This window comes from Oncorhynchus mykiss, chromosome 24 (assembly GCF_057628025.1).
Source record: "Oncorhynchus mykiss isolate SJ-2025 chromosome 24, ASM5762802v1, whole genome shotgun sequence".
In the NCBI taxonomy this organism is placed as follows: Eukaryota; Metazoa; Chordata; class Actinopteri; order Salmoniformes; family Salmonidae; genus Oncorhynchus; species Oncorhynchus mykiss.
The window spans coordinates 13,134,201-13,153,447 of record NC_143045.1 but is presented as its reverse complement, the minus strand read 5'-3'; the positions used below and the strand labels follow the sequence as shown (position 1 = coordinate 13,153,447).

Below are 19,247 nucleotides of genomic sequence, written 5' to 3'. Positions count from 1 at the left end.
CCAGATGCAATGTTATTTTACTCTACACAAATTGACAGCAGGCATTCAGCACGCTTAAAGGAAGGACATTCAACAAGCACGGCACTTACACAAATGACTGATGATTGGCTGAGAGAAATTGATGATAAAAAGATTGTGGGGACTGTTTTGTTAGACTTCAGTGAGGCTTTTGACATTATCGATCATAGTCTGCTGATGGCTTTACACCCCCTGCTAAATTGTGGATAAAGAGCTACCTGTCTAACAAAACACAGAGGGTGTTCTTTAAAGGAAGCCTCTTCAACATAATCCAGTTAGAATCAGGAATTTCCCTGGGCAGCTGTCTAGGCCCCTTACATTTTTCAATCTTTACTAATGACATGCCACTGGCCTTGAGTAAAGCCAGCGTGTCTATGTATGCGTATGACTCAACACTAGACACGTCAGCTAGTACAGTGAGTGAAATCAATGAAACACATTACAAAGAGCTGCAGTTAGTTTCAGAATGGGTGGCAAGGAATAAGTTAGTCCTAAATATTTCAAAAACTAAAAGCATTCACTAAACCTCAACTAAATCTTGTAAAAAATAATGTGGAAATTGAGCAAGTTGAGGTGACTAAACTGCTTGGAGTAACCCTGGATTGTAAACTGTCATGGTCAAAACATATTGATGAAACAGTAGCTAAGATGAGGAGAAGTATGTCCATAATAAAGCGCTGCTCTACCTTCTTAACAACATTATCAACAAGGCAGGTCCTACAGGCTCTAGTTTTGTCTCACCTGAATACTGTTCAGTCGTGTGGTCAGGTGCCACAAAAAGAAACCTCAGAAAATTACAATTGGTTCAGAACAATGCAGCACATATAATAATATGCATGTAAATCTCTCATGGTTCAAAGTGGAGGAGAGATTGATTTCATCACTACTTGTGTTGACATGCTGAATGCACCGAGGTGTTTGTTAAACTACTAGCTCACAGCTCAGACACCCATGCATACCCCACGAGACATGCCACCAAGGATCTCTTCACAATCCCCAAGTCAAGAACAGACTATGGGAGGCGCACAGTACCACATAGAGCCATGGCTACATGAAACTGTATTCCACATGGAGTAACTGATGCAAGCAGTAGAATCAGATTTTAAAAAAGGATAAAAATACACCTTAATTGAACAGCGGGGACTGTGAAGAGACACACACACAGGCACAGACACACATACACATGATAAGACACGCACTCTATGCATATGTACACAAGGATGTTGTATTGTAAATATGTGATAGTGGAGTAGTGGCCTGAGGGAACACACTAAATGTTTTGGGTAAAGTGTTATGAAATGTAATGTCAAGTAATATTTTTAATTGGACATAACTGCCTTAATGTTGCTGGACCCCAGGAAGAGTGTGTAAAGGGGATCCTTAATAAATACAAATATAAAAACCCAGCCAGAGCTAGTTATAATAATATTTGACATACAGTGCTTTCAGAAAGTAATCAGACCCCTTGACCTTTTACACATTTCATTATATTACAGCCTTATTCTAAAATGGATGAAATTTTAAAAAATCCTCATAAATCTACCCCATAATGACAAAGCAGAAACAGGTTTTTAAAAACGTTTGCAAATTTATAGAAAAATATATTTAAAAAAGACCTCATTGGCATAAGTATTCAGACCCTTTGCTATGAGACACACGCAATTCAGCTCAGGTGCATCCTGTTAACATTTATCATCCTTGAGATTTTTCTACAACTTGATTGGAGTCCACCTGTGGTAAATTAATTGAGTGGACGTTATTTGGAATGACACACACCTGTCTATATAAGGTTCCACAGTTGACAGTGCATGTCAGAGCAAAAACCAAGTCATGAGGTCAAAGGAATTGTCCAAGACAAGATTGTGTCGAGGCACAGTTGGAATCACCAAAATTCTTTCTAGAGTGTTCCAGTCAAACATTCCCTGTAAACGGTGATCTCTGAAAGAGGGAGAATCTTGGAACCACCTAAATTCTTCCTAGAGCTGGCCGCACGGCCACACTGAGCAATCGGGGGAGAAGGGCCTTGGTCAGGGAGGTGACCAAGAACCCGATGGTCACTCTGACAGAGCTCTAGAGTTCCTTTGTGGAGATGGGAGAACCTTCCAGAAGGACAACCATCTCTGCAGTACTCCACCAATCACGCCTTTAAGGTAGAGTGGCAAGACGGAAGCCACTCCTCAGTAAAGGCACATGACAGCCTACTTGGAGTTTGCGAAAGACACCTAAAGACTCTCAAACCAGGAGAAAAGATTCTCTGTCTGTTGAAAACAAGATCAACTCTTTGGCCTGAATGCCAAGTGTTACGTCTGGAGGAAACCTTGCACCATCCCTATGGTGAGGCATGGTGTTGACAGCATCATGCTGTGGGGATGTTGTTCAGCAGCAACAACTGGGAGACTAGTCAGGATCGAGGCAAATATGAATGGAGCAAAGTACAGAGATCCTTGATGAAAACCTGCTCCAGAGCTCTCAGGACCTCAGACTGGGGAGAAAGTTCACCTTCCAGCAGGACAACAACCCTAAGCACACAGCTAAGACAATGCAGGAGTGGCTTGGGACAAGTCTCTGAATGTCCTTCAGTGACCCAGCCAGAGCCCGGACTTGATCCCGATCGAACATCTCTGGAGAGACCTGAAAATAGCTGTGCAGCAACACTCCCCATCCAACCTGACAGAACCTGACAGAGCTTTGTCATTATGGGCATAATGTGTAGATTTATGAGGGGGAAAACAATTTAATAAATTTTATAAAAAGGCTATAACCTAACATCACTGGCTCTGGTGTGATGGCTGTGAGAGTCTCTAATGAAATTAAAATAACAAGACAGGTAACTGGGGGCAAGTTATTTCATGTACAACAAGACTAAGACCAATGTGCGTCCTACGGCTGAGCTTGAGTAGGCCTATACTTCTCGTTAGTTTATTTTGGACCGTTTGAACGTTGTCCTTCAGACTTTTTAGATTTTTGTCATTCGATTTTTGGGGGTTGGTACATGTGTAAGGATTTGCCATGTAGTGTTGTATAGAATTATTTAGATATATATAATTTGTTGTATATCATGTTGTATATCATATTTTTCAAGTGCATCCACAACTGTAAACTCATTCAATATACCAAAAGTCGCTAACAACGGGCGAATTCATTTTCCATTGCCCGGTGCCCGTGATGTCCGGAGTTTATACATTTTAGACATTCCATTGGTCCTTAAGTGAAATCTCCACCCACACGACGCATCGAGACATGCAAAACGAACTTGCCCAATGCAACTAGCATACTTTGCTTAGGAGAGGGGGATGATGGGGGTGCCTCCTACGCTTACTCCAATCGCCTCTCGAAGGAGCACTTCTAGTTACCCAAACGAAACATACACAAACATGGCGACAAGACAGACAGTCAAGATGCTGTCCCCTCTTAGGTTTACAATATATTTGTTATTTTTCTTCGCTCCTGGTACATTTTCCTCCACCCTTCGTCTTCATCGAGACCAGCGGTTATTGCTACTGCAGGACAGGGGTTTTTCTACGGTGAACGCAAATGAAGAATGTATCCATGGAATAGGCGCCGATGCGAAACGACGAGCTGCACGTAATGCAAGGGAAGACAGAGTTTCGGGCATGTATCAGCATCGCATTCGGCGGAGTGCAGTCCAACCACCCGTGCCAAAGGTGTATGGACAGGTAATGCATTACTTTTCCAGTGTAACTAAAATTCTACTGAAAGCAGCTAGCTAGCTGATCTCTCGTCAGGCTATCTACAGTTAGCTACAGTAGCTAGTTAGGTTTAGCAGCTAACGTTAACTACCTAGCTAGTTTAGTAACGGAACTCAGAAACCTCAATGTCAGCGATCGTCAACTATATTCAGCTGCGGGACGATTTTTTTCTTGTGTGGATGGTCGGGGACCTGAACATAATTACAAATTATTTGTAAACTGCAAATTGACCGCAAGAAGCCACAACATATATAATGTTTGACTAAAACATAATTTCAAACCTGGCTTACGTTTGTATACGATCAAGTGTATCTCTATTATATGTGTGAATACTTGAGGACAGATTTCTTAAATAAAAATCACTTGGAGCATTTAATTAAAAAAAATATCATAATAATTGGGCCAAATAAAACCACCCGTGGGCCAAATTCGGCCCGCTGGCCGCCAGTTGGGGAACCCTGCTGTATGGCTCTCATTTCATGCACGACCCTTGACGAGGAGAGGTGAAGAGCAAATAGCCAAAGCCAGGCTTTCGAAGTCAGTAGTCAGTGTGTGATTATCAGTACCACTGTAGCGAGATAGCTACTCGACTTTTTAACACAGACTGTCCCCTTTCAGCATACGATGCCATGGCGGGCGCTTTTCTCCCCGATGTAAGGCTCGAGCTACCATAGAAAGCACTGGCATAAAGAAAGCACTGCCTATTCAATGACGTCAGTCCATCTAGTAAACAAACCCTCCGTTTTACTGTCTACCAACAGACTGTTACACACACATGTATTGCACGAAGTCTTTGAATTATCTTCTTGACCAAACTAATGCAGTATTTTTATTTGACCAGTTTTTCAGAAACCCTGTGATCACAGCATGTCACCACAATCACACAGTTGATGACAGTGAACAACAACACAATTTTAATTAGCCAAGACTGCCACTATAGTCTTCCCCATGTGGACATGCTTGCCATATTGGATGGTGGAAATATTGCGAAGAGCCAATAATGGCAGTCTTTGTATATTACATTTTTGTTATTTCTGTAAGATGTTGGGGCTGTTGTGTATGATGAATCAAATCAAATTGAATTGGTCACATACACATGGTTAGCAGATGTGATTGCGAGTGTAGTGAAATGCTTATGCTTCTAGATCCGACAGTGCAGCAGTATCTAACAGGTGATATCAACAATTCCACCACAAAACCTAATACACACAATCTAGTGAAGGAATGGGATTAGAATATATAAATATAAAAATATATGGATGAGCAGTGACAGAGCGGCTAAGATGCAATAGATAATGGATAGTGTAGTATACAGTATATACATATGAGATGAGTAATGCGAGATATGTAAACATTCTTAAAATGGTGTTATTAATGTGACTAGTGTTCCATTTATTAAAGTGGCCAATGATATCAAGTCTGTAAGAGTCAGGTCACACTGCTGAGTAGCTCCATAATGTGATTTCTTATTTGTTAAGGTAGTCAGCTCTTCAGTATTCCTTAAAATGAAACTAAAAGTCATTGGTGGTTGCACCGCATTCCACACAACCTCGAATTGGAACAGACAGGGTTGCTTATGTGATCAACTTTGGAAATAATTCCTCTGCTGGTCAGATGTCATGGTTTGTTCTGGACAGTCGGTGTCTCTTCTGTGACAGAGGAAAGCCAATATCTTCAGGGATTAAATAGCTTTGTTCACTAGACAGGGCACTCATGGGATTCAGCCTAGATGTTTCTAAAGGTGCTGCAGCGAAAATGCACAAATTGTTTGCCAAAAATGCACAAAAAGGTACTTTATTTGTTTAAACATAAATAAGCTAGGCTATTTGTAGAAACTGAATGGCTGTTATTTTGGCATTTAAGTTTAAGTAAGCTTTCAGTCCCCCATCCCTAGCCATATCAAAACAAATCCAATGTTATTGGTCACATACACATGGTTAGCAGATGTTAATGTGAGTGTAGCGAAATGCTAACCTATAGAGATATATCCTATATAGATATAATTCTTCCTTTAAATTTAATGATTGTACAAATCTGTATCGGATGTTGTCAGTGTGTGTGAAATGTGGATACAATTAATCAGTTTCTAAGTTTAAGTAAGGAATGTGGAATGTTGGTTTAAAGTTCATTCCTGATAATGAGCTCAAAAGAATGAGCAAAGGAAGTAGAAAAAACAATCTCTGAGACAAAGAATGGCACCCAAGGGGATGGCTGCCATTTTACGGTCTCCTAACCAATTGTGCTATTTGGTGTTTTTTCGCATTGTTTTTAACTTATTTTGTACATAATGTTGATGCTACTGTCTTTTATGACCGAAAAGAGCTTCTGAATATCAGAACAGAGATTACTCACCTAATAACTGGATGAAGATAATTTCATTAATGAGTCTGAAGCGAGGATATAATGCTGCTTCCAGATGAGGACCAAATCCCCATCATTCACATGAAGAAAAAAAAAAGGAAATAAAGGGGGCGAAGATCATGGTGCCTTGTGAGAATTCGTCTGCGAGTGGGTAACCCGCCTCTACCATCCATTATATTTGCCAACGTGCAATCACTGGAGAATAAACTGGATGAGCTCTGTTCGAGACTATCCTACCAATGGGACATTTAAAACTGTAATATCTTATGTTTCAACGAGTCGTGGCAGAATGACGAGACAGATAATATACAGTTGGCTGGGTTTTCCGTGCATTGAAAGGACAGAACAGTTACGTCCAGTAAGACCAGTGGTGGGGGTGTGTGTCGTTTTGTCAATAACAGCTGGTGCACAATGTCTAATATTAAGGTAGTTTCGAGGTACGGCTTGCCTGAGGTAGAGTACCTCTTGATAAGCTGTAGACTTTCTTCTTCTTGAACTACACTGTTGGTTAAGGGCTTGTAAGTAAGCATTTCACTGTAAAGTCTACACTTGTTGTATTCGGGGCATATGGCAAATAAAGTTTGATTTGGTTAGACCACACTACCAAGAGAGTTTTCATTTATATTTTTCGTAGCTGTCTATATACCACCACAAACCGACGCTGGCACTAAGACCACACTCAACGAGCTAAATAAGGCCATAAACAAACAAGAAAATGCTCATCCAGAAGTGGTGCTCCTAGTGGCTGAGGACTTTAATGCAGGCAAACTTAAATTAGTTTTACCTCATTTCTACCAGCATGTCACATGCAACCAGAGGAGAAAAAAAAACTCTAGACCACCTTTACTTTACTCACAGAGACGTGTACAAAGCTCTCCCTCGCCCTCCATTTGGAAAATTTGACCATAATTATATCCTTCTGATTCCTGCTTACAAGCAAAAACTAAAGCAGGAAGTACTAGTGACTCGCTCAATACTGAAGTGGTTAGATGACACGGATGCTACGCAACAGGATTGTTTTGCTAGCACAGACTGGAATATGTTCCGGGATTCATCCAATGGCATTGAGGAGTATACCACCTCAGTCACTGCTTCATCAATAAGTACATCAACGACGTTGTCCCCACAGTGACCGTGCGTACATATCCCAACTAGAGGTCAATCGATTAATCGGAATGGGCGATTATTTAGGGCCGATTTCAAGTTTTCATAACAATCGGAAATCAGTATTTTGGACACCGAATTTGCCGATTTATTCTATTTATTTATTTTTACTACATCTTTATTTAATCTTTATTTAACTGCGCAAGTCAGTTAAGAACACATTCTTATTTTCAATTACGGCCTAGGAACGGTGGGTTAACTGCCTCGTTCAGGGGCAGAACGATAGATTTTCACCTTGTCAGCTCGGGGGATCCAATCTTGCAACCTTACAGTTAACTAGTCCAACGCAATAACGACCTGCCTCTTGTTGCATTCCGCAAGGAGACTGCCTGTTACGCGAATGCAGTAAACCAAGGTAAGTTGCTAGCTAGCATTAAACTTATCTTATAAAAATCAATCAATCAATCATAATCACTAGTTAACTACACATGGTTGATGATATTACTAGATATTATCTTGCGTGTCATGAGTTGCGTATAATCTGACTGAGCATACAAGCATACAAGTATCTAAGTATCTGACTGAGCGGTGGTAGGCAGAAGCAGGCGCGTAAACATTCCTTCAAACAGCACTTTCGTGCGTTTTGCCAGCAGCTCTTCGTTGTGCGTCAAGCATTGCGCTGTTTCTGACTTCAAGCCTATCAACTCCCGAGATGAGGCTGGTGTAACTGAAGTGAAATGGCAGGCTAGTTAGCGCGCGCTAATAGCGTTTCAAACGTCACTCGCTCGCTCTGAGCCTTGGAGTGGTTGTTTCCCTTGCTCTGCACGGGTAAAGCTGCTTCGAGGGTGGATGTTGTTGTTGTGTTCCTGGTTCGAGCCCAGGGAGGAGCGAGGAGAGGGACGGAAGCTATACTGTTACACTGGCAATATTAAAGTGCCTATAAGAACATCCAATTGTCAAAGGTTAATGTAATATAAATGGTATAGAGAGTAATAGTCCTATAATTCCTATAATAACTACAACCTAAAACTTCATACCTGGGAATATTGAAGACTCGTTAAAATGAACCACCAGCTTTCATATGTTCTCATGTTCTGAGAAAGGAACTTAAACTTTAGCTTTCTTACATGGAAAATATTGCACTTTTACTTTCTCCAACACCTTTGTTTTTGCATTATTTAAACCAAATTGAACATGTTTCATTATTTATTTGAGGCTAAATATATTTTATTGATGTATTATATTAAGTCAGTATTGTTGTAATTGTCATTACAAAAACAATAAAAAAATCGGCCGATTAATCGGTATCGTTTTTTTTTTTTTTGGTCCTCCAATAATCGGTATCGGTATCGGCGTTGAAAAATCATAATCGGTCAACCTCTAATCCCAACCAGAAGCCTTGGATTACAGGCAATATCTGCACCCAGCTAAAGGATAGAGCTGCCGCTTTCAAGGAGCGGGACACTAATCCGGACGCTTCTAAGAAATCCCGCTATGCTTTCAGACGAACCATCAAAGTCAAAGCGTCAATACAGGACTAAGATTGAACGCTACTACACAGGCTTTGATGCTCGTCGGATGTGGTTGCAAACTATTACGGACCTCAAAGGACAACCCAGCTGCAAGCTGCCCAGAGATGCGAGCGTACGAGATGGGCTAAATACCTTTTTACGCTTGCTTTGAGGAAAGCAATACTGAAGCATGCATGAGAGCACCAGCTGTTCTGGATGACTGTGTCGTCACACTCCGTAGCCGATGTGAGTAAGACCTTTAAACAAGTCATAGACTGTTCTCTCTGCTACCGCATGGCAAGCAGTACCGGAGTGCCAAGTCTAGGTCCAAAAGGCTTCTTAACAGCTTCTACCCCCAAGCCATAAGACTGTTGAACAATTAATCAAATGGCCACCTGGACTATTTGCATTGATTACCCCCCTCTTTGTTTTTACACTGCTGCTACTTGCTGTTTTATTATCAATGCATAGTCACTTTACCCCTACCTACATGTACAAATTACCTCGACTAACCTATACCCCCGCACATTGACTCAGTACCGGTACCCCCTGTATATAGCCTCATTATAGTTATTTTATTGTTACTTAAAACAACTTTGAAAATTATACTTTAGTTTATTTAGTAAAACATTTCTTTACTTTATTTTCTTAACTGCATTGTTGGTTAAGGGCTTGTAAGTAAGCATTTCATGTTAAGGTCTACACCTGTTGTATTTGGCACATGTGAAAAATACAATTTGATTTGACTTGCGGTGTAGGCAGCATTCGAGGGGGCTGGATTGTGAAATTCAAGTGCGAAGTGTGACTGAAACCTGTCTCGAGCATCTGCCAGTTGAGATTCTCACTCAAAACAAACAAGCGAGCCAAGCCTCTAGTCTAGTGTCTCGGTTGTGTTCAGCCGAGACAGAACGTCTTGAAACAGAGCGAAATGCGGAAGTCATACCTGAACTTGTCCAATAGTGATTTTGTTTTGCTAGGGCGCGCCTTACTGAACACGCCCCTGAAGTTGCTCAATCTATCCAGTAAATGGTTTCCCACAGTTCACAAACATCTCCAGGGAAATAACATGACACACTCTGAAGGTGTACTGCAAGCAGGATCTGGTTCCCTGCCACAGGACACACAGTCAACATATCAAACAGGGTTTGTGCATAAGAACACTATTTCAGTGCCATGGTGATGTTTGGTCTGGCTTGGGGAATGCTTGGCTCTACTCATTTTCCTCATTAAATAGTGGTCATCATGTCACACGTAAGGAGCCTTGATTAATACATTTGACTAGACTTGTCTGGTGCCTGGACTCGTTCTGATGCATGTCATCTAGCCTACGTCTATGAGCCTACGTCTATGAGCCTGTGTGAGCAAGGAGGATACATATGTTTGCAGTTATGTGTTGAGTTTCAAGAGATCAGGCCTAATGTAGTAGAACAATTACTGTTTGCTAACTGCAATGAAGTGAGTGCCGGTGAAAAACAAGTGCTCTGGTATACAATCCTGAACAATCCTGATCATCTTTGATCGTAATGAAGAAATTATGGTTGAATATCTGCAGTTGTATTAGACACCTTGTTGCTCATTCACTATTTCGGCCTATCGGTGTGTGTGTGTGTGAGAGACAGCGAGCGAGAGAACAAGCATTGGCAAGCTATACCAGCCATTTCATTGGTTTCTTTTGTGTTTGTATATCATTCACTACAGTCTGACAGATCCGTTCAGGACGAAAACCATAGACTAGTTTTTGACCCTTAACACTCACTTACAGTTAGGAGTTGGTGTGAATTCACTGCAATTTGCAGTAAAGAAGGTAGACAATACAGATGTGGAAAAGGTATGTCAAAAAGGGCATTTTCAATGCTCGTGTGTGTGTGTGTGTGTGTGTGCGCTGTATTTCAGCTCACTAGTCTGTCAAGGCCAGATTAAGTCGGAAGTTTACATACACCTTAGCCAAATACATTTAAACTCAGTTTTTCACAATTCCTGACATTAAATTCCTGACAGTAAATATTCCCTGTTTTAGGTCAGTTAGGATCACCACTTTCTTTTAAGAATGTGAAATGTCAGAATAATAGTAGAGAGAGTGATTTATTTCAGCTTTTATTTCTTTCATCACATTCTCTGTGGGTCAGAATTTTACATGCACTCAATTAGTATTTGGTAGCATTGCCTTTAATTGTTTAACTTGGGTCAAATGTTTCAGGTAGCCTTCCAAAAGCTTCCCGCAATAAGTTGGGTGAATTTTGGCCCATTCCTCCTGACAGAGCTGGTGTAACTGAGTCAGGTTTGTATGCCTCCTTGCTCGCACACGCTTTTTCAGTTCAGCCCACAAGTTTTCTAAGGGATTGAGGTCAGGGCTTTGTGATGGCCACTCCAATACCTTGACTTTGTTGTCCTTAAGCCATTTTGTCACAACTTTGGAAGTATGCTTGGGTCATTGTCCATTTGGAAGAACCATTTGCGACCAAGCTTGAACTGATATCTTGAGATGTTGCTTCAATATATCCACATACTTTTCCATCTTCATGATGCCATCTATTTTGTGAAGTGCACCAGTCCCTCCTGCAACAAAGCACTCCCAAAGCATGAAGCTGTCACCACCGTGCTTCATGGTTGGGATGGTGTTCTTCTTCTTGCAAGCTCTCACTTTTCCCTCCAAACATAATGAGGGTCATTATGACCAAACAGTTATATTTTTGTTTCATCAGACCAGAGGACATTTTCTCCAAAAAGTACTATCTTTGCTCCCATATGCAGTTGCAATCCATAGTCTGGCTTTTTTTTATGGTGGTTTTGGAGCACTGGCTTCCTCCTTGCTGAGTGGCCTTTCAGATTATGTTGATATAGGACTTGTTTTACTGTGGATGTAGATACTTTTGTACCTGTTTCCTCCAGCATCTTCACAGGGTCCTTTTGTTGCTGTTCTGGGATTGATTTGCACTTTTCGCACCAAAGTACGTTCATCTCTAGGAGGCAGAACGCTTCTCCTTCCTGAGCAGTATGACGGCTGCGTGGTCTCATGGTGTTTATACTTGCCTGCTATTGTTTGTACAGATGAACGTGGTACCTTTAGGCATTTGGAAATTGCTCCCAAGGATGAACCAGACTTGTGGAGGTGTACAATTTTTATTCTGAGGTCTTGGCTGATTTTCCTTCCCATTTTCCCAAAGAGGCAGTGAGTTTGAAGGTAGGCCTTGAAATACATCCACATGTACACTCAAATAATGTCAATTAACCTGTCAGAGGCTTCTAAAGCCATGACATCATATTCTGGAATTTTCCAAGCTGTTTAAAGGCACAGTCAACTTAGTGTATGTAAACTTCTGACCCAGTGGAATTGTGATACAGTGAATTATAAGTGAAATAATCTGTCTGTAAACAATTGTTGTAAAAATGACTTGTGTCATGCACAAAGTAGATGTCCTAACTGACTTGCCAAAACTATAGTTTGTTAACAAGAAATTTGTGGAGTGGTTGAAAAACGAGTTTTAATGACTCCAACCTAAGTGTATGTAAACTTTCGACTTCGAGCTGAACCAGCTTAACCTTCCAAGGAACGAACACACCACACACACAGCTACACTACAAGTCCAAAGTTTGGACACGCCTACTCATTCCAGAGTTTTTCTTTTGTTTTTACTGTTTTCTAAATTTTAGAATAACAGTGAAGACATCACAACTATGAAATAACACATGGAATCATGTGGTAACCAAAAAGGTGTTAAACAAATCAAAATATATTTTGGATTCTTCAAAGTAGCCACCCTTTGCCTTCATGACAGCTTTTTATACTCTTGGCATTCTCTCAACCAGCTTAATGAGGAATGCTTTTCCAACAGTCTTGAAGGAGTTCCCACGTATGCTGAGCACTTTTTGGCTGCTTTTCGTTCACTCTGCGGTCCAACTCATCCCAAACCATCTTATTGGGTTGAGGTTGGGTGATTGTGGAGGCCAGGTCATCTGATACTGCACTCCATCAGTACTTTCTTTGGTCAAATAGCCCTTACACTGCCTGGTGGTGGGTTTGGGGTCACTGGCCTGTTGAAAAACAGTCCCACTATGCGCAAACCAGATGGGGTGGCGTATTGCTGCAGAATGCACACCATCACACCTCCTCCATGCTTCGCGGTGGGAACCACACGTGCAGAGATCATCCGTTCACCTACTCTGCGTCTCACAATGACACGGCAGTTGGAACCAAAAATCTCCATTTTGGACTCATCAGACCAAATTACAGATTTCCACTGGTCTAATGTTCATTGCTCGTGTTTCTTGGCCCAAGCAAGTTTTTTATTCTTATTGGTGTCCTTTAGTAGTGGTTTCTTTGCAGCAATTTGACCGTGAAGGCCTGATTCACACATCCTCCTCTGAACATTTTGATGTTGAGATGTGTCTGTTACTTGAACACTGTCATTTATTTGGGCTGCAATCTGAGGTGCAGTTAACTCTAATGAACTTCTGCAGCAGAGGTAACCCTGGGTCTTCCTTTCCTGTGTCGGTCATCATGAGAGCCAGTTTCAACATAGCGCTTGATGGATTTTGTGACTGCACTCGAAGAAACTTTCAAAGTTTTGACATTTTCTGAATTGAATGACCTTCATGTCTTGATTTAATGGTGGACTGTTCTTTCTCTTTGCTTATATGAGCTGTTCTTGCCATAATGTGGACATAGTCCTATTTGGTAAAAGACCATCTTCTGTACACCACCCACACCCCTACTTTGTTACAACTGATTGGCTCAAACTCATTAAGTTGTTAAAAGTACATTTCTGGAATTTCTTTCCAAGGCACACCTTTTAATTGAAATGCATTCCAGGTGTCTACCTCGTGAAGATGGTTGAGAGAATGACAAGAGTGTGCAAAGCGGTCGTCAAGGCAAAGGGTGGCTACTTTGAAAATTCTCAAATATGAAATATGTTTTTATTTGTTTAACACTTTTTTGGGGGTTACTACATGATTCCATATGTGCTATTTCATTAGTTTTGATTTCTTCACTATTATTCTACAATGTAGAAAATAGTAAAATAAAGAAAAACCTTTGAATGAGTAGGTGTGTCCAAACTTTTGACTGGTACTGTATATCTTTTTGTGCACCAACAATTGATTCCCATTCAAAATCCTATCCTAACCTTAACCCCTAACCCAAACTCTAACCCTAAACATAACCCCTATGCCTAAAATTGTGGCTCTGCAAAATGTTCCTCACTTCTCTGAATTTGTGTTGGTTTACTAAGGTGAATACTTCTGGTACTCACAAGTATAGTAAAATGTGTACGCACACACACCAAGTTCACTTCAAGTCTCACTTCAAGCTTGTTTCTCACATTTTACCCCAAAAGAATGTGCCAGGCACTCACTAATGTTTTGCTGGCTGGCTACTCTTCAGCTGGCAACAGCATTGAGACATTCACCATGATCTGCCATGTTAACCCACTTATCATTCAGCCTTGTGAAGAAGGACTCTCTAGTCTCTGTCAAGGAGCCCACTTCAGAGATTCCACAGAGCAGGGCAGCCCTTTTATATAACATAGCCGATCCCAGACTACACCATGGGGAGATAAACATCTAGCCTATAACAGATTTACATCAGGTCCTGTCGCAGCTAGCTGGCCATCATCCAGTGTGTGTGTGTGTGTGTGTATGTATGTATATATATTAAATAATGTGTGGCATGACTGTCACAGAGGACAGTGGCTCGATTGTGCTGCATCCAGCCAAAAATACACACTGGTAGTTTGAAAATGCAAATTTATCATCGGCGGTTCAGCGCCACTCCAACAGTGACACTCTTTCAGCCGTGGTTCATTATGCTCTCTTGAATAATGAAGGAAAACACGATGGGGGAGATGTATACTCACCCTATTTGACTGGATTTTGTTCTTTGCTTGTTGTTGTTGAGGAAACTGATTTGACGTCGTAGCGCCAGGGTCGTTTAGTAGGGCACAAAACCGTTTTGCCACGGTAAAAGAAAAGGAGCGTTTCTTGGACAAGTTCAGGTATTAGCCAACCTCCCTGTTTCACTCGTTTCAAATCAATTTCTCTCCACTGAACACAACCATGCTTCTCAAAGAAAGGAGGGTGCATGAGAAGAGAAAAGGAGAGAATGTTGTTTTTGGTACCTCGAAAGTGTCTCCTGGCTTTTGTAAAGCATGGTTTGCATACTTCCTTTTCCATTCTGATTATGTTTTGCAACTGATATTAATCTAGCTTCGCCCGGTTAGTGCAAAAGGAGCATGAGCCTTGAGCTATGGACAGATTAATTTACTGTTCCTTCAAGGTTTGGCCAAGTCTATAAAAAATAAGTAAATAAATAAAGAAGAAATGGGCCTGCGTTCTTCCTGACTTGGTGTTGAATAATTTTGGGCTTGTATGGTGATACCAGAGCTTACGTCAATGCACTAATGCAAAGGAATTTGTATTGATAGAATCCCTGGGACTTGCTTGGTGAAGACTGCTGGTTGTCTTTTTTATGTACAGGGTCACTTCTTTCTTTGCAACTTTCTATCCTCTAACTAGCATACTAGCAATCATGACTGTCTATGCTAAAAATCATTTGGCAGTGTTAAACAGGACGCTATTATCAAAGTTAGGCACATTTTCGGGCCCAACATTTACTTCAAGGCCTCTGTGACATCAGAGACTTCCGGGAACGCTTTCGAAATAGACCAAACAGACCAGGCTGGTATTTGGGGTTTGAGAAGTCAATGACCGAAGTGAAAATTTCTTCCTTACTTGTTCATTTTCTCAATCTAAAGGCAAAACTTAGATCCGAGCCAATGTCTTAAGTAGTTAAATGTTATTATTCCAACCTTATGAAAGTGACAAACTGACACGTTTTAATTTTTGTCAAAAACAACTCTAAATCGAAGGAGTGCCTTTGATTTGAGGGCCTGCACATGCTCAGTTTGGCACGAGACGACCATTCGACCCCGATTACGTGTTTCTAAGCATGAGCTTTGCTCGCCAACGTCGCCATGACATCGCCTACAAGTGTGATCAGGGATTTATTTTGGAGAAGCAGTTATAGCCTCTTCATGCTGCACTGTCTTTGGTAATAACGTCAATCACTTGCAAGACCACAAGCAATAGGAGATGCCATTGTGCTCGAGGTAGCCCAAAATGTCTACACACAAAGACTTTAAAGACACAATGATTAGACCTATTATTAATTCATCACAAACCTAAATAGAAGGCAGTTACAGTCAGTCCCATCTACCCTAAAAGCTGTGTTGTGAGATTTAGCGAATGTTAGCCAGACCTTTTGGGACCAAACGGACAACAGTGAGTTTATGAGGACCTAACCCCAAGCATAGTCCAATGCTTCACGTAGCTGGAGAGGGTTTGAGTGACGCTCACGTCATTACCTGTTAATGGTTGATTTGTTATCGAGCGCGGCGAGATTAATAGATTGTGTCTCATGATGCCATTTGCAGCAGTTTACCAGTGCCATCACTCTCCCGATTCAGCGGTGTCAGGAGGACCACACCGGCACCCTTTTACATGGTCCGCCGGCAACGAGGCTTAAACGGCTCTGAGATTTACCGCAGAGTCATCTCAGCCTCGAAGACGGCCTTGCCTTTGACTCAGCTGACCTCCTGGGATGTGTTCAGTAGGGCCCACCGTAGTGAAAATATTTTAACACGTTCTGAATGAGCGTTTCTTATTTGACAAGTCCCGTTAGTAGAAATGTTCTTCTACTATTTTGGAACTCTGATCTCAGCGAATTAGAATGTTATTACATGGAATGGGTTACCGTATTACAATGTTCCTGCTGAAATCATGCTTATACACACACAACAAACCCTTGCAGGCTGTTTTGTAGCAATTTGCGGCAGAAATCACATTCCATTACTAAGTCTACAAGCCGTAGTACCAATAGTGGGTGTAAAGTTACCACTGAAAGAAGAGGAACGTCTGTTCATCATTTAGACAGAAATTACAGTCTTTGTGTTGTCAACAGTGCAAGTCTGTAGAAATACTGTAGTAAAGGGAGAAAACCGAGCTTTTCAAAGAGCCACAGCCCCCTGCAGAATGATAAATGAAGAGTGAGAGAGAGGAGCGCTCAGATGAGAGGCAAAGGCAGTGGGAATTAAAATGACATACTTGTTTGTGGACTCACACTTCACAGATCTTAATGTCAGAGCTGCACCAATGGAGCGTTGGCGTTTGTTTGACCTGTGCCTTCTGCTTTTACACTACTACATCTACCACAAGCACTTAGTATAGCAGCATTGTGTTGTTTCAATGGACACCGTGAAGGCCTCTGAAAGTGGGCGATGTGAGGTAAAGCTGCTCACTGCTTGTTCTCTCGCTCACTGTCTCTCTCACTCACACACACACACACACAGATAGGAGCCTTTAGCCAGGTGCTCCTCACAAGGTCATAACAATAAGACCACGGAGTCCGTTGCCATAGTAACGTGCGCCAGTGAGCTTAACTGGTTAAAAGGATGAATAAAGAAAAGCACAACAGCCCTGTTCAATACACCAGACACAGTCAGGCAAGGTACAGCAACCTTTCACTGATTTCTACCAGCTAAGCAGGTGCTGCGAACCCAGCAAAATCATTACAATGTCTAGCTGATAATAGCATTTCATAACACATTTGATATGCTCCAAGGATGTTTATCAGATATAAAAGCCTCTGTAATTGATCAGATAGTCGCTTAATTCATTGGACTCTGAGTTGAGCTGCATTTTGACCAAACAGAACAAAAATAGAACAGGTCAGTTGAATGTTCTTTTCTTTGCAGGCCAACCTGAACGATTCCCACAACCAGATGGTGGTGCACTGGGCCGGGGAGAAGAGCAATGTCATTGTGGCACTGGCCAGAGACAGTGTCGGAGCCGCAGGTCCCAAGACTAGCTCGGTGAGTACACAGTAGTACACTTCCTGCGCATACAGTAGTACACTTTCTGTAAGTACAGTAGTACACTTCCTCTGTGTACCGGAATACACTACCTGTGACTACAGTAGAACACTTCCTGCGAGTACAGTAGTACACTTCCCGTGAGCACACTAATGTAGTAGCCTACATTTCCTGTAAGTACAGGAACATACCTTCTGTGTTGGATGGTGATCCACAATTGCACAAAAATAACATCCATGAACCTATCCACCACCACATAGCCTGATGCCTACATGTTGTTTTGAACCACTTTTGAATCTTCTTCCCTCTCAATTCACATTTCCCTCTATTCAGATAACACACATAGGATTCTGCCATTTCAAATGTAGACTCCTTTGTTCGAGTTACCATGGCAGAAATGGTAGCGCCATGTTAACCACAGTTTGACTGTGTCATGTTGTCTTTGTGTATCCATGTGTGTTTGTGTGCGTGCATGCATGTGCGTTGTGTGCGCGGGCGCCCATCTGGTCAGTGACAGTGACAGGCCACGTGTTGTCAGTGCTGCGGGGCCCGGACCTGTTCTCCTGTGCCAAGGAGATGGCGCCGTGGCCTGCCAGCCGGCCGTGTGCTTCCTCTCCTCTCACTGATCAGATTCACTGAGCCACGGATGAATCCCTCCGTCTGTTACACCACCAAAATAGTTCTCTCTCTACTCTGTCTTCTTTTGATGTTATCAGCTCCCTGTCCTGCCTGTTACTCACACTCAGCTTACAGTAACCCAAGCACCTCCCACTGCTTTTGTGCACAGTGTAAGAAGGACCTCCTGCGCTCCTCAAGGGGTTAATGAAATTAACTTTACATGTAATGCCATTTGCAAAAAAAAGTGTTTGATACTAAACCGCAGAGATGCCACTGGTGAAGGACAGTTTATTTGTTCAAGAATTGTTAGTTTTGTGTCTCTCTCCGCTCCCAGTTCAGTACGCTCCTCGATATAACTTCCAGCCAGCATTGTGGATTCAGTGGTCTTTGTGTGCTGTTCTCTGTGGTCTGAGATCCTTGGTCTCTGGCACTCTGACGGGAATCTGAGAGCTCTGACCTCACTCGTGTATTGTCTTTGGTAGAATCTGCAGGACAGGAGGGAACAGAACGGAACACTAAACTCTCTTGTCACTTAACATGGACAAAGCTTTTTCCCAAGTATTGTGTTTCTCTCTGTAGATAAAGTCTGTAGCTGGAAAGTCTAGCTACTGCCTAAATGCTTTGATTCCTTTTACTGAGTCAGTTAATGGCCTCCCTCCCAATACACCCATTCTAAAATGATGTTGTCCTCTACAAGAAATGTCCTTCATCAAAAATCATTTTTCCTGTCCAAAAAGCATCACAACAAATAGAACAGCGATAGTGGATTTCATTTGTTCACCATGCACTGTGACTTCCATGTTCTCACCTCGTTCCTCTCTCCTCTGTCACATGGTAGGTGTACGTGTCTTATGACTATGGAACCAGCTTCACCCCCATCTCAGAGAGGTTTCAGCTGAGTGGGGAGAAGGAGAAAGAGGGGAACAAGCAGGTCATCTCCCAGTTCTACCACAGCCCTGCTGACAATAAGAGGGTAAGTGGCTGAAGACCATAGAGGTACGTACACTGAGTGTACGAAGCATTAGGAACACCTTCATAATATTGAGTCACATCCCCTTTGG

General features: G+C 41.9%; 1 protein-coding gene across 2 annotated transcripts in view; it reads left to right on the top strand.

The window, feature by feature from the left end:
• The first annotated feature begins 3,225 nt into the window (after window positions 1-3,225).
• The window catches only part of LOC110503325 (sortilin-related receptor), a 74,125-nt gene continuing 58,103 nt past the window's right edge, over window positions 3,226-19,247 (top strand). For both annotated transcript variants that reach the window (XM_036961905.2, XM_036961904.2), the window contains exons 1-3: window positions 3,226-3,695; window positions 17,452-17,568; window positions 19,025-19,159. In XM_036961905.2, the coding sequence (XP_036817800.2) occupies window positions 3,312-3,695; window positions 17,452-17,568; window positions 19,025-19,159 (636 nt within the window). In that variant the 5' untranslated portion in view covers window positions 3,226-3,311. The remainder of the gene's footprint in view (window positions 3,696-17,451; window positions 17,569-19,024; window positions 19,160-19,247) is intronic.